The 13,828-nt window shown below is 38.8% G+C and overlaps 1 protein-coding gene across 1 annotated transcript in view; it reads right to left on the bottom strand.

Moving 5' to 3' along the window:
* Window positions 1–13,828, bottom strand: part of CKAP5 (cytoskeleton associated protein 5) — a 43,822-nt gene that overhangs the window by 22,538 nt on the left and 7,456 nt on the right. The window contains exons 9-20 of the mRNA XM_009277514.2: window positions 10,189–10,278; window positions 9,910–10,074; window positions 8,961–9,089; window positions 7,872–8,054; window positions 6,627–6,740; window positions 5,302–5,412; window positions 3,974–4,066; window positions 3,181–3,366; window positions 2,616–2,710; window positions 1,178–1,235; window positions 970–1,095; window positions 492–628 (exon numbers count right to left, since the gene is read on the bottom strand). Of these exons, the coding sequence (XP_009275789.1) occupies window positions 492–628; window positions 970–1,095; window positions 1,178–1,235; window positions 2,616–2,710; window positions 3,181–3,366; window positions 3,974–4,066; window positions 5,302–5,412; window positions 6,627–6,740; window positions 7,872–8,054; window positions 8,961–9,089; window positions 9,910–10,074; window positions 10,189–10,278 (1,487 nt within the window). The remainder of the gene's footprint in view (window positions 1–491; window positions 629–969; window positions 1,096–1,177; window positions 1,236–2,615; window positions 2,711–3,180; window positions 3,367–3,973; window positions 4,067–5,301; window positions 5,413–6,626; window positions 6,741–7,871; window positions 8,055–8,960; window positions 9,090–9,909; window positions 10,075–10,188; window positions 10,279–13,828) is intronic.

The following is a 13,828-nucleotide window of genomic DNA, read 5'->3' as shown; positions in this document are numbered from 1 at the left end:
GTCCGGGACCTCGCCCGTTAACCAGGACTGCTGATAAATGATGGAGAGCAGCTTGGCGAGCTCCTCCGCCAGCTCCCTCAGCACTCTCGGGTGGATCCCATCTGGCCCCATAGACTTGTGAGCGTCCAGGTGGCATAGCAGGTCATTGACTGCTTCCTCTTGGATTACGGGGGGTTCATCCTGCTCGCCGTCCCCGTCTTCCAGCTCGGGGGGCTGAGTACCCTGAGGATAACTGCTCTGCTTGTTAAAGACTGAGGCAAAGAAGGCATTGAGTACCTCAGCCTTTTCCTCATCCTCAGTGACAATGTTCCCCCCTGCATCCAATAAAGGATGGAGATTCTCCTTGGCTAAAAAGCCTATTTTCTTACTTATGTATCTTTTAGTATTTGAGTGCCTTAACACCACAGATTTCTGCTTAGAAAGTGTTTATAAAACACAAAGTTTTGAATCACAGTGGAAGTATGTCTTCAGGTTGCAGAATCCAAACCTACCCAATATCTGTTCTTGGCAAGAGATCCACAACATCATTCCCAACATCCTCCTGTTCCTCTTCCTCACCATCATCCCCACCTCCCCCACTGTGCCTGGAAATGCCACGAGTTGGGGCTGGTGCTGTCTGCCCTTGCATCTGCAAGCAACACAAAAATCAGAAACAGCTATTTTTACAGTTTTTCATTTCACATTAAAAATAAAAATCACTTGCATGACACGAATACGCTGTCTCAGGGCGACAGACTTCTAAAAACATTATGCTATTCAAACAAAACCAGAAACTTTTGAAGTTTGTCATGAAAAAAATTGACATAGCTAGACATAATGAGTTTGCAGCTGCTTTGGTGAGCTGTCTTAAAAAAATCTGCTTCACTTACAAAAGCACAGGTTAGACCACGATGTTACTACAGATTCCAGCTACTGAAGTTTCCAAGTAGTTTTAATGATACTTGGTAGTAAAAGAGCTACACTTCATACCTTTTCAAATTCTGCATCTATCTGGGAGAGAAGGGCTGGCTTCTCATCCTCAAAAAACATTCGCAAAGGAGGTCCCACATAAAGATACATGACTCCCAGCAAGGTAATAGCAGAAGTCCTTACAGCCTGCCAGAAAGAGGATAAAAGCACTCAGTCTTCAAGTTAAGGACTGATAATAATTCAGGATTAAAATTCTAAATTTACTCACTGGGTTAGTTGCAGCAAGAGCTGTCTTCACATTACTGATGAAAGCTTTGACATTCAGTCTGTGGGAAAAAGGTATCCCCCATAAGTAAAACAACACAGGAAGCACCAACAAGAAACAATCACCACAGTATGCTAAAGAAAAAAAAATGCGCTGAGAACAGATTCATACAACTAACTTACAAGCAGAAGATATTTGCACTTATAAAATAATATCACAGGTACAGTGTAGATTGTAGCTATTTAAACAACTACTGAAAGAGATCAGTTTGGAGAATAGCCTACTATGAAAATCAATACAGTAAACAAGATAGTTTATATCAAAGACTACTATTACTACAGCTGGAAAGTTTCTTAAACTACATCACCCACATGATTGCTAGGACTGAAATCCTGAGGGATGAGTCTAGAATAATTTTAAGCACCTGAAACATGGCTACATAATAAAGGTGAAGCTTTTTTTTTGTTAGTCTGTCTCAGGATCTTCCAGAGAAAGGCACAAATTTCAAAAAAATTTAAAAGAGAAAGAAAGGAAGGTTTAGATTACTGAATCTTCTATACCAGCACTGAATTCAACAGAAGAGAAAACAGGCAATCATGGAAGCTTCCTTTGTGCAGCCTCAAACACTGCTGTTCTAGTATCACATCTACACATAGATTACCCTGCTGGAAATACGCACTTTCGGGGGAATTTACTGAAGAGAGTTTATTTTCCAGACTTAGTCAATGTTACTATCCATTTAATAGCTGCAAAACAACTTGGACAGGAATAATAACTGCCCAAGTAGTCAAATAAATTAATATTTGAAGTCTTCACTGCTTAGAAATTTTGTTCTCAGGAGTAAACTGTATTACATATGCTTGACCACATTCAGTTAAGAGACTGATGATTAAAAATTAAGGAATGCTATCCCTGGTTCTGATGAGGAATCCATTTCTTACCCTCACAGTGCCAGTTGCAATAATGGCTATTTTGTTAGCTAAGACTTCATCCTGTTATCAGCCTCAAAATCTCTCCCAAGGAGAGCAATAAGCATGCTGGTATGTACTCTTCTGTAGGCTGTCAGGTTTTGGGTTTTTTAAACTATAAAATAGTGATCCACCTGGGTGCAGGTGTATCCAAGTAGAACAGGAACAACAGACATACAATACCACAGCTCCTTGCTCAGCCCACTCCTATAGTAAATAAAGTTTAAGAAAAGTGCTCTTCAGAGAAGGCAGGGTGATAAATAAAGTATCTAGTAGTGTAATAGTATCCTATTAGTAATGTCAGATACTTTCATTTACACATTTAAAGCCAGCATCAGTTTAAGGAACAAAACGTCAGATGCATTTGCAGCCACCCTCTTCAGACCAATTTGGCAGAGAACAGCAGATTTTTAGTCCTAGATTAGAAACATTTTCATTCAAGTTTCTCTTAGCAATTTACTTAAAAGACGTACCCAGAAAAGCCAAACTCTTTAATTGCATTTGAAAGCCAGTTCAAAGTTTCTGACTGGTTTTTAGGATTCTTTTGAGAGAAAGCCATAGCCACAACCTGGAACAGAAGAGAGTTAAGTGTAAATTTTCACTGGCAAACCAGGTGACAAAGTACTGTAATAAAGGAGTGAAGACACCTGCAAAAACCACAGGGCATTGCAAGTAAACAGAAACAGCTGGGGTAACATACAAGAAAAAAATTTTGTGCCACTGTAGCAGAACATGATTGCAGCTAAAGTGAACCAGAAGTTCCTAAAGTACTTAAAGGCAGCCAGAGATACCTTTATTATGGATGTGTACCTGCTTTGGCAGTATTTCAGCAAAATACTGATTTACTACTTGTTATTTCCTCTTTTGGAGGAACTTGTATTTAACTTCTGCCTTAGGAGGTATCTTGAGAGGAAACAAATCACTTTCAGGCAACAGAGAAAAACCAGAGATTTAGGATTTACTCCTCAGACTGAAAGAACACCCCACATAATATTTCTGATTTTATTTACTGGAAGAATACCTTTGCTGCTCACTCACCTGCTCAGCAGTCCATGGCAACTGACATGCCTCTGCTATTGCTGTCATGGCTTCTTTTGCATTACTCCCACATTTCACATCACCAACCTTGTCTACAAGACCATCCATCACAACCTGTGCTGAAGTTTTGGAGAAATTTCCTTTCTGTGCAATCAATGCAACTATATGCAGTTTCATCTGCATCACCTGGAATGTCCATAACAGCAAGGAAGTTACTCATGTCTTCATGTAGTTTAGACTTTTTTTTATTCTATACATTTATAGATATATTAAAAAAATATGTATTTGAGGGTAAACACAAATGTATACATAAAATACGTATTTGTGTATATACACACAAATGTTTATATACATTTTAATATATGTTTGTGTTCACAAACATGTGTACACATACATATTTTATATACACACACTTGTATATATATGATTTTGTGTGATTATACACAAATACATATTTTTATATCTGTATGTATATATACATACACAATCAATAATACTGGGCAGCCATTATCTACTTTTAGAATTTATATATACACACATACATACACACACATATCCGCATACATGTATACACACACATCTAGATATCTTCAAATGTTGTCTCTAAGTCTCAACTGTCAGCAGAAATAAAATCTAATTTCAGAGTTTATATTCTCATTGACTACAGATACAACTGCGGTCATGGTACTAGGACTGTCAATGACATATATGCACCTACAGCCTTTTAGTTGGAAACACATCTTACATTAAGTAACAAAAATGGACTGTTAGTTACTGAAGGATAATGTATTACCTGAAAATTTGTTTCCTTCCAACCAGGTTTCTTGGCCAGCATTCTTACTAGAGCTTGGCAAGGCATTTCACTTCTCTCCATAAGCTCAACAGCCTAAATGATAAACATTATGTTAGCCAGTGGGTCACAAGTGATACAAAACCCAAAACCCAAACAGAACTTACGCAACTGTCCTGTAAATATTTTCTTAATATTGAACTAAGTTGCAGAAATTCTCATCATAAGAATTTACCTGAAGAGCCGTACTACAGGACCCACTTTTATAAGAAACCCATTTTACAGGTTCTGAGCCAACATTTAAACTACAGCATTCACATTGCTACACTTTGTATGTTCTTTAGCAAGTGTCCTTACAACAACTATTGGCCATTCCAGCCCTGGGAAATTAACACTTAACTAAAAGAAACCCCCAAGCTGCCTTTTTTTTTTTTATGATTAAGTATATTGTGCACCTTTCACATTGGAATGCTGACTACACAGCAGAGATTAAGCCTGAATGCAGTCTAAATTACTGTTTTTACTTGTTGTTAGGCTTATCCATTCCACTGAAACTGTAACATCTTTACATTTAAGTAAAGTTGGCTTCTGCAGCAGCATTTCAGTGCAGCCAGTCACCGTTTCATAATTTAAGTTAGTCACCTTTTCCACTAAAATATTAAAACTCAGTTGCATCTGTAATGGTGTAGCGGTATGAACTATTTGTACATCTACAGTTGATGCCTTCTTGAATGTGAACTCTCAAAGGTTTTATGACAGATACCATGGGAAGAAAGCCAGGCTTCACATTTGAGTGACACATGATGCTTTTTTTTGTTTGTTACTACCTGAAGCACTCACCACCAGCTGTGAAGACTGCTGGTATTGTATAAGGCTTCAAACATCAACTATTTGCCAACTGAAATTTTAGATTATAATCAATTGCTGCCTAACATGCAGTCAGCAGGGACTTACTTCCAACTGGTTTTACCCTGTCATTGCAAAACTTTTTGTTTAAACCTAGTTATCTTTGAGACTAAGCTTTAAAATTACCTACTGTTTTAAAAAGACTCCTATGCATCCTCAATCCATGTACAAATATTTTTGACAAAAGCATAACTACCTATATTAGACTAAAAGACTTAATTCCACTATTGTTATGGAATAAGAGCCAGTTTGAACCATCTAAGCCACTTGTCTTTTGCAAGTATTGTTTAATCCATCTGAACTGCTGACATATCACTATTACTGGCATGTCTTTTAAAAGAGTTACCAGGCCTAAAAAGCTGAAGAAATTATTGCTTGCTTGCTTTCTTACCTGCCTCTCTTCTTACCAACTGCTACAAACTTACCTTCTGAAACTCCTCCATGCAGGCAAGCCTCTCTTTCCAATTACCACTGTCCAACTGCTGGATACAAGAAGCTGGAAGGACAGCAGCAGCTTTCTCTTCACATACTTCTATCTGCAGGGAGATCAGAGTAAGGTTAACACCTCACTGTATCCCTTCAGAGGGGGGCAGCAGCCTTAAGGACAGGTAATATACTGGAATGACCCTTGCACTGTGGTGCATTTACAAAATATGAAAAGTTTTCCGTTATAAGTTGAAAGATTTTGTATGGATTACAGTTCAGGGGCCTTAAGAATTTAGGAAGCTGCTAAATTGTACTGCAACAGAAAAGTAACCCCTAAAAAGTATGATAACTTGTGCAGTCAAAAATTACCCTGAATAGCCACTATCTACTTACAGAATCAAGTAGATGTAACCTAAAATTTGCAAGATAATTTTGTATGAAGTCTGAATGAACATTCACAGCAATGAATCAGTGGTTGATGAGGGTGGATGGGAGAAGACGCATCTTCTGCATCCATTTTAGCAAAATGAAGAATTAAAGTTATTTAGTATATGAAAAATGATAAAAAATTCCCTTGTTTCACTGGTCTCTGTATCACCTTCAGAAAGTGTATACTCATTTTCCACTGTATAACTAGCAATATAACTGGATACATACTGGAAAGTATTCATTCTAAGCAACACTCTAAAGAGAGCTGACAGTCCAAAAAACTTGCAGATACATCTAGCAAAGCTTTCATAGCTTTTTGATACTGTTTGACCTACAGATAGTTTAGTTTACCTGGTTCCCTACCAAGAAGATAGGTAGATGCTCAATTAACATGCAGAATTGAATAATTTTCTTGAAGTGTAATTTAAGATGAGCAGCACAGAATAAACTTGCATTAGTTTGTTTAATTATTACTGTATTCTACTTCAGATTTCAATTATAAACTCTAGAATACTGTATTCTCAGGCTTTTAATACCAGACACCTTCAGCAAACCATGCATCTTAAGTTACATATAAAGTAGTCATATCATCACTTTTTTCATCTGTTCCTAGTTCAGGGACAACACAATATACCCTATTATATTAGCATGATTTATTGTTCACCAGCTTATATGACCTGGTACCAACGACAGCCTGAAGAACAGGTGTATTTACCAGAATATATCAAACACCCATTTTACCAGTTATGAATTCCATTTATTTAAATGTATTGCTTTCCCTTGTCCTAACAAAAAACCCAACTTCAGTGAAAAATTCTGTAGTAGCCGAAGAAGTGATTAACCGAAGCTCCTTATAGAGAGGACTTCGTATATCAGACAACAGCAGAATACTTACCGAGAGCTCAGATTCAAATATTTCTTTGGTCTCAGGACCCTTCTTGCCTTTAGCCCCAGCACCTCCCATACCTGCAGCTGCAGCTGGTTTGCCTTTCTTGGGTGGGCCCCCAGGCTAAAAAGGAAATGGACAAGTTAGCCAAGATCAAACAGGTCTCTAGTTCATCAGATACCAAGAGAACTGCTGTTTTTCCACAATTCTACATTCTAATGTCAAAAAAATTCGTATCTCTCTAGTACTATAACACCTGCAGACAAAGAAATAGTTTCCTGCTAAAGCTTATTTAATTCATGTTGCTTTCAGACTACCAGGTTTTAGAAAACATGTACAGTAACAGGGACACACAAGACAATAAAAGATGAAAAGGGAAAGAATTTATCTATTTGTGAAGGTTCAGGAAATAATGAATTAATCTATATATTCTCCTATGGATACTGATTAGATACTAAACTTGGCGACTGGTATCTCTTTTCAAGGCTACCAGAGTATAATAGATTAACACAAGACAATAAAAGATGAAAAGGGAAAGAATTTATCTATTTGTGAAGGTTCAGGAAATAATGAATTAATCTATATATTCTCCTATGGATACTGATTAGATACTAAACTTGGCGACTGGTATCTCTTTTCAAGGCTACCAGAATATCAATAGATTAAAAAAAAAAAAGAAAATATGATCTATTCTAGTATTCACTTCCAGGTTTCCCACCTGGAGAAGTAAGTAGGGTGTTACAAAGACCATCTATAGTACTACTAAGGTCAATTTTTAAAATTATTATCTGGATTTTAAAGTAATACAGGCTAATGGTGCAAATTATTTATGGTAACAAACTAAAAACAACACTGAAGAGAATACTCAACATTTAAGTAGTAACCTTGCTAGTTCTAAGAAGAGACCTTGACTTCAGCCAAATATTAACGCGCTCTGTGGTGATACAGTAATGTTACAACATCTGAGACTCCTCTGAATGCCTCCAGTGGTCTATCACTATTTCAATATCAAAATCTGGTATTAAGACGTAAGTGACAAAACAGTTTGTATCATTAAAAACTGAGATTTCACCAAGTACATTCTCAGAAAGTCCCAGATTCTTTTTATTGTTAGGCTCACCTACCCCTAACAGAAGGACAGTGATTCCTCAGTGGAAGGAGATGTTCAACAGGCCACCTTTGATCTTCAGTAAGTAACTATTCGATGCAGAGACAGCCATGATTGTCAGAAAACCTCTTGGCAATCTCTCTTACCTTCACAGCAGGCGCTTTTTTCAGTGGTCCTGGTTTGGTTGCTGCATCTTTTGTTTCTTTATCTCCACCAGTCCCTGAAAGAGCAGGGGTCTTTCCAATAATAGGCTTGCCTTCTTTTTTCTCAGCAGCTCCTCCTGTCTTTTTACCATAAACCAGTTCTACCTTCTCAGCACACTCTTTAATCTGACGTAAAAAAAAAAGAGGGGGGGGGGGGGGGCAGCAGGGAAGGGGAAAAAAGAAAAAAGCTATTTAGCTACCACAATTGGATGTACAGTGTCCCTTCAACAGCAGTGGCTCAAACTTGACTACTCTGGAAAAAATGTGAAGAGTTTATTTACATCACAAAATTTTGTTATCCTGTGTTCCTTACAGTAGTAATGTTAACCAGTCAATGGCATCAGCCATTCATTGTATTGCTAGAACAATTTTCCTAGTTCAAAATGAAGTGCATTTATACACATAAAGCATTGACACACACCTCCCAATACTTATAGATGCTCTAAAGACTAATTCTTAGCACCTTAAATTATAAAATCATCATTCAATCAAACCTGTCAGCTTATGCAAAAGCACAAAAACTTTCCTGCTGGAAATAAGTCTTTAATACCAAATCCTGTCTAGTAATATAGAATTAGACCATGTGGTTGTAACCTAAACCCTGAGCTTTGAACACTTTCTGTCTGGAACAAAACCAAACAAAACCCCACATACAACCAACAAAAAAAAACCCAACCAAAAAAACCCCAAACAACAAACCAAACCTCACAACCCACCTCATCGATAGTAGAGCCTTGAAGCCAAACAGATACTTTACATAAGAATGAAAAGGTGCAATGTTAACATACTAATGTATTTTAGGTAGTGGAAAGTCAAAGAAAAGATGCTTGATAATCTAGCAAGAAATAATGAGATTTTTCCAATTCCCTGCAATATGTAACTTTTAAGTAAAAAATAAATTTTCAAAAATCTGTGCTAAGAGTCATTAGCTAAAGCATCCTCTTCAGTGTTTTCTAGCCTAAGATGCATCTTAAATGGATAAATGGAGCTTTTTTTGTTTGTTTGTTACAACATTTATGACAACAAACTCACCCGATCAAGCTTTAGTTTGTCTACATCTGCTAGAAATGGGTTCACAGCTTTCTCCCCAGCCACTTTCAAGGCAGTGCCTAATGCTTCAAATCCAGCATCTCTTACCTCAGGAGCAGAATCATTGATATGCTGCAGAGAAAGACAACTTGTATCATATGACTTGCAGCTCATATCTAAACAGATTCTTAAATCTATCTTCTGTATAAATCCCCTCCCCTTTTTAAAAATCTACGTCTACTACAGAATAATCCTTAACATCCCATTGCAGAAAGAAAAAGGTTGTTTTTCACTTCTGTTTTCCTATGTACTGATCAAGTCTACTGTTTCTCAGATATAGCCAGTTTCTCATCTTTGGACCTTTCACACAACAAGAAGAGGGTAAACATTCATGCTTTAATAGATACTGCAACACCATGAAAGTTCACAAGGAGTTTGAAGTTCTGCAACCCTGTTCAAATCTCCATTTTTGAAGCCAGGGATATTTCCCATAATGAGGAAAGGGCTATTTTGCAATAAGAAAAAAGTATACATCATTATTGTTTACACTGATAAATGCTCTAGTGTAATTGCAGTGTATGAATCGATGGTTCTTTTATTCATGGTAAATTATATGTAGCATTACAACAAAAGCTTGCTAGAGATGTCTGCAAGAAGCAAGTGGCACAGTGCCCAGAAGTTTAATAGTTGCACATCACTGTCTTAATCTATTATAAACTTGGTGAGTCTTCAGTTTCAGAGAAGCTAAGAAAAAGGAGACTAAACTGTTCCCATGACTGACAGTCATCTTCAAGTTTAACATCAGTCAAAACTGACTCTGATGGCTACATAGCACACAAGAACTCTTTAGTCCTTGCTCTACCAGAAGGATCTTTCTCCCAAAACAACCCAACGCTTTACAACAACAGTGCTCGAGTCAATGCCAGAGAAGCACCAACTCCTCCTGCTTTACCTTGAGAAGTGCAGCACAGAAAGGTTTTAACAGGCTTTTTGGCAGAGTAGAAGGTGTGCAGTGACGGAAGCTTCTTGCAATGAAAAGGGATGTTTGTTGCTTAATTGTTGGGTTTTTGTTGTCCATCACTGCCAACACATCTTCACTTATGTTCTGCAATGTGGTCTAGTGTTGGATAAAGAAGTCATTAGTTTCAGTGAAGTAAGAGAAAAAGAGAAAAAGCAAATCAAAATTAGAGACCAATTCTCAGACAACAGGAAAATTGTCACTCCTACTTACTGTAAGAAAGATTGCATCAATAGCCTCCTGCAGTGCCTGCACTACCTGAGGCTTCTTCTCTTTAAATTTCTCCAGGATTGTTGGAACAACCTATGGAAAAGGAAACAAACAAAAAAGTCAATCCACTTTTCACTAACATCAGGAATTATCAGGAAAGCCTGATAGTCCGCTCCCTAGTATTTTGCAGAGAAGCAAATAATGCAAACATCACTGCTGCCCCCTCCAGGGGTACACAACAGCAGTATGAAATAGTTTATTCTAGCTAATCTGCAATATTAAATTCATTCCAGTCAATCTGTTAACAAAATATAGGTTTTTGAGCAATTTCATAGCAAAGCTAAACAAAAGGCAGATATACAAGTTCACATGATTACAAATGAATACTCTGGCTCTACTGGTTTGGAACACAGAGCAATATAATAGAAATTAAACAATTTCACAGCACAGAGTGCTGTGCTCTTGTACTCTAAAAATCCAAGGAGGTACATAACCTGTCCCCTCTTTCCCAGCTTCCTGACAGCACTCAGCATGGCTCATTAAGAAGCCCTCATTTGATCCACAGCTGACAAAGCCATGGTTCTAAAGCAACGCGAATCCTTCCTGGAGCAGTATTTTTCAGATCTATCACCTTGAAAAAGCACACCTGACACTAAACTATGCCATACTGGAATTTCACAGCAATTTATACCCAATCTAGCTGCTCAGTCAGTCACTGCTGAAAAATAAAATAAAATAAATAAAAAATTAAAGAAAAAAAAAAAGTCGGCAGACATTCTTATGTGTCAGTAATACGAGCAGCTCCATCTAAGTATGATCTCTGTAACAGTAAGAACTTGTCAGTGAGTCAGAAACATGCAGAGCTTTTAACTGTGGGAAGGAGGCTATTTTCAAGATTTTCATAAACATAACGCAGTTCATAATTTCAAAGCAGACTGATGCCTTACAGAAGTTATAAGCTCTTGTATAATTCAAAATAGATTTTCCACAGATAATGCTTTCTACTCAGAAGCTGACTATGAGATCTCAACCCCTTGCAACACAGTGACCTAGGCTCAGCTGGCATCCTTTGCTGGGCCGCAACTTGCAAATTCCCTGTTCACAAAGACTTTAGCACTAAAAAAGCTTCAAATGATACAGAATGGCACCATAAAGACCCTCATACATGCTACTGCAGGTGCTAGACGCCCTAAACCCTACAGAGAACGAAGTCATAGGAAGGAGATATTGAAAATCATTAAATCTCTGGTTTAGAAAATGCTGACAGCTAGAATGAATATTTTTTTAATGTGGTAGGTAGAAGCCACACCCTACATGAGAGAAGGAGGAAAGGAAGAAAAGTCAGTCCAGGGCTCCAAAGGCAGTCAACAGAGGTGAAGTTGGGCCACATGCACTCAATTGCAGTGAGTACTATGGTTCTATGCTTGATTTCATCACTCTTGTTTTAACATAGACTACAGACTGTAACATTGTGTTCCCTAGGGCTCAGGTTTGGGGCCAGTCTTGTTCAATATCTTTACCAATGATCTGGATGAGGGGATTGAGTGCTCCCTCAGTAAGTTGGCAGACACCACCAAGTTGGGCAGGAGCGTTGATCTGCTCAAGGGTAGGAAGGCTCTACAGAGGGATCTGGACAGGCTGGATCGATGGGCCCAGGCCAACTGTATGAGGTTCAACAAGGCCAAGTGCCGGGTCCTGCACTTCGGCCACAACAACCCCATGCAGCGCTACAGGCTTGGGGAAGAGTGGCTGGAAAGCTGCCTGTCGGAAAAGGACCTGGGGGTGCTGGTTGACAGCCAGCTGAACATGAGCCAGCAGTGTGCCCAGGCGGCCAAGAAGGCCAATGGCATCCTGGCCTGTATCGGAACTAGTGTGGCCAGCAGGAGGAGGGAAGTGATCGTGCCCCTGTACTCGGCACTGGTGAGGCCGCACCTTGAATACTGTGTTCAGTTTTGGGCCCCTCACTACAAGAAGGACATCGAGGTGTTGGAGTGTGTCCAGAGAAGGGCAACGAGGCTGGTGAGGGGTCTGGAGAACAAGTCTTATGAGGAGCGGCTGAGGGAACTGGGGTTGTTTAGCCTGGAGAAAAGGAGGCTGAGGGGAGCCCTCATCGCTCTCTACAACTACCTGAAAGGAGGTTGTAGCGAGGTGGGTGTTGGTCTCTTTTCCCAAGTAACTAGTGATAGGATGAGAGGAAATGGCCACAAGTTGCGCCAGGGGAGGTTTTGATTGGATGGAAGGAAAAATTTCTTTTCTGAAAGAGTGGTGAAACATTGGAACAGGCTGCCCAGGGAAGTGGTGGAGTCCCCATCCCTGGAGGTATTTAAAAGACGAGTAGATGAGGGACTTAGGGACATGGTTTAGTGGGTGGTGGTGTTGGGTCGACGGTTGGACTCGATGATCTTAGAGGTCTTTTCCAACCTCAATGATTCTATGATTACAGTCCTATATTTAACTAATAGAGTTTATAACCCCACAATTCTAGCAACAGTTCCGTTTTATAACACTTCGAATGCCCACTCTCAGGAGAAGTCAACATCTTCCTCACTAGTAAATAAATCCAGCAAACAAATCAAGTGAACTGGTAAAATGAGTGCTGAGATTATGCAATCCATAGCTGCCATTACAGTACTGAAAAAAGTCATCTTCTCAACGCCATTTGTTTGGCAACCATGGAGCTATACCCTTAATTCAGAGGCTCGGCTTTTTCAATACTAACTCAGTAGCTATGAGGGTTAACCTTTAAAACACAAATCAAGTGTAAACAGATGTAAGAATGCTTCTTACAACTACAGACAGCTTTCAGAAAGAAAGAGGCTTTGTCCAAACTGCTGTTCAGAGTTCAAGAGACTTGAATGTTTCTGAAGCAGTGAGATTCAGTGAACCTTCCAATTCATGACAAAAATGTAACGCTACCAGCAGCCAGAGACATCAGTTTTCTCCGTCTCTAAGCTCTACCCCCATCACTCTTGCTTATCACAAGAAAAATTTGTTTGAGAAGCTTAAAGAACACAGCAACAGAGGCTTGAGAAACAAGTGAGGTAACTGCAATTAATTAAAATCTCCCTTTCTTTGCAGAGACTGGTTAAGCTTCCCTGTATTCCCTGATGTTAGCTGTTGGTAAGAGAAGAGTAGCAAAGGAGAACAGAGAGGAGCATTAAACTAGATCACCAGAACATTTTGGTACCAAAAATCTCAGTAGTTTGGCTATTTAAAGCAGACAAAAAACCGCACAAAACCCAGACAACAAAAAACAAAAACCCACCACCAGCCCTCCCCCAACATTCAAAAAAACCCAACCAACCTAAAACATACATCATGGAGCTGCTAAGTAGAACTTAGGTTCAGAAGCTATTTTTTTCCACTGTGGTCTACAAATGCATTTCTGTGGGTGTATCTCCAGGATGAGGCAATGTAAATAAAGTTCATTTCATGGCAGAGTAATTCAGAGTTGTCTTAGTATAGAAGATTTACTGCAATAGTAAGCTTCATGTTGCTGAATGTGAATAAACAAGGTCCTTTTAACCTTAAAGCTGCAAGAGATCTTGGCAGATATTTCACTGCTTGCTCCACTAAGGGCTAGGTAAGCATTCGTAATTGTACAAAGAATACCTTTGATAAATATCAAGGTTTACAGGGGGGG

Source organism: Aptenodytes forsteri, unplaced genomic scaffold (genome assembly GCF_000699145.1).
Source record: "Aptenodytes forsteri isolate BGI_AS27 unplaced genomic scaffold, ASM69914v1 Scaffold146, whole genome shotgun sequence".
NCBI classification, from domain to species: Eukaryota; Metazoa; Chordata; class Aves; order Sphenisciformes; family Spheniscidae; genus Aptenodytes; species Aptenodytes forsteri.
This window is presented reverse-complemented; position numbering and strand designations above follow the sequence as displayed.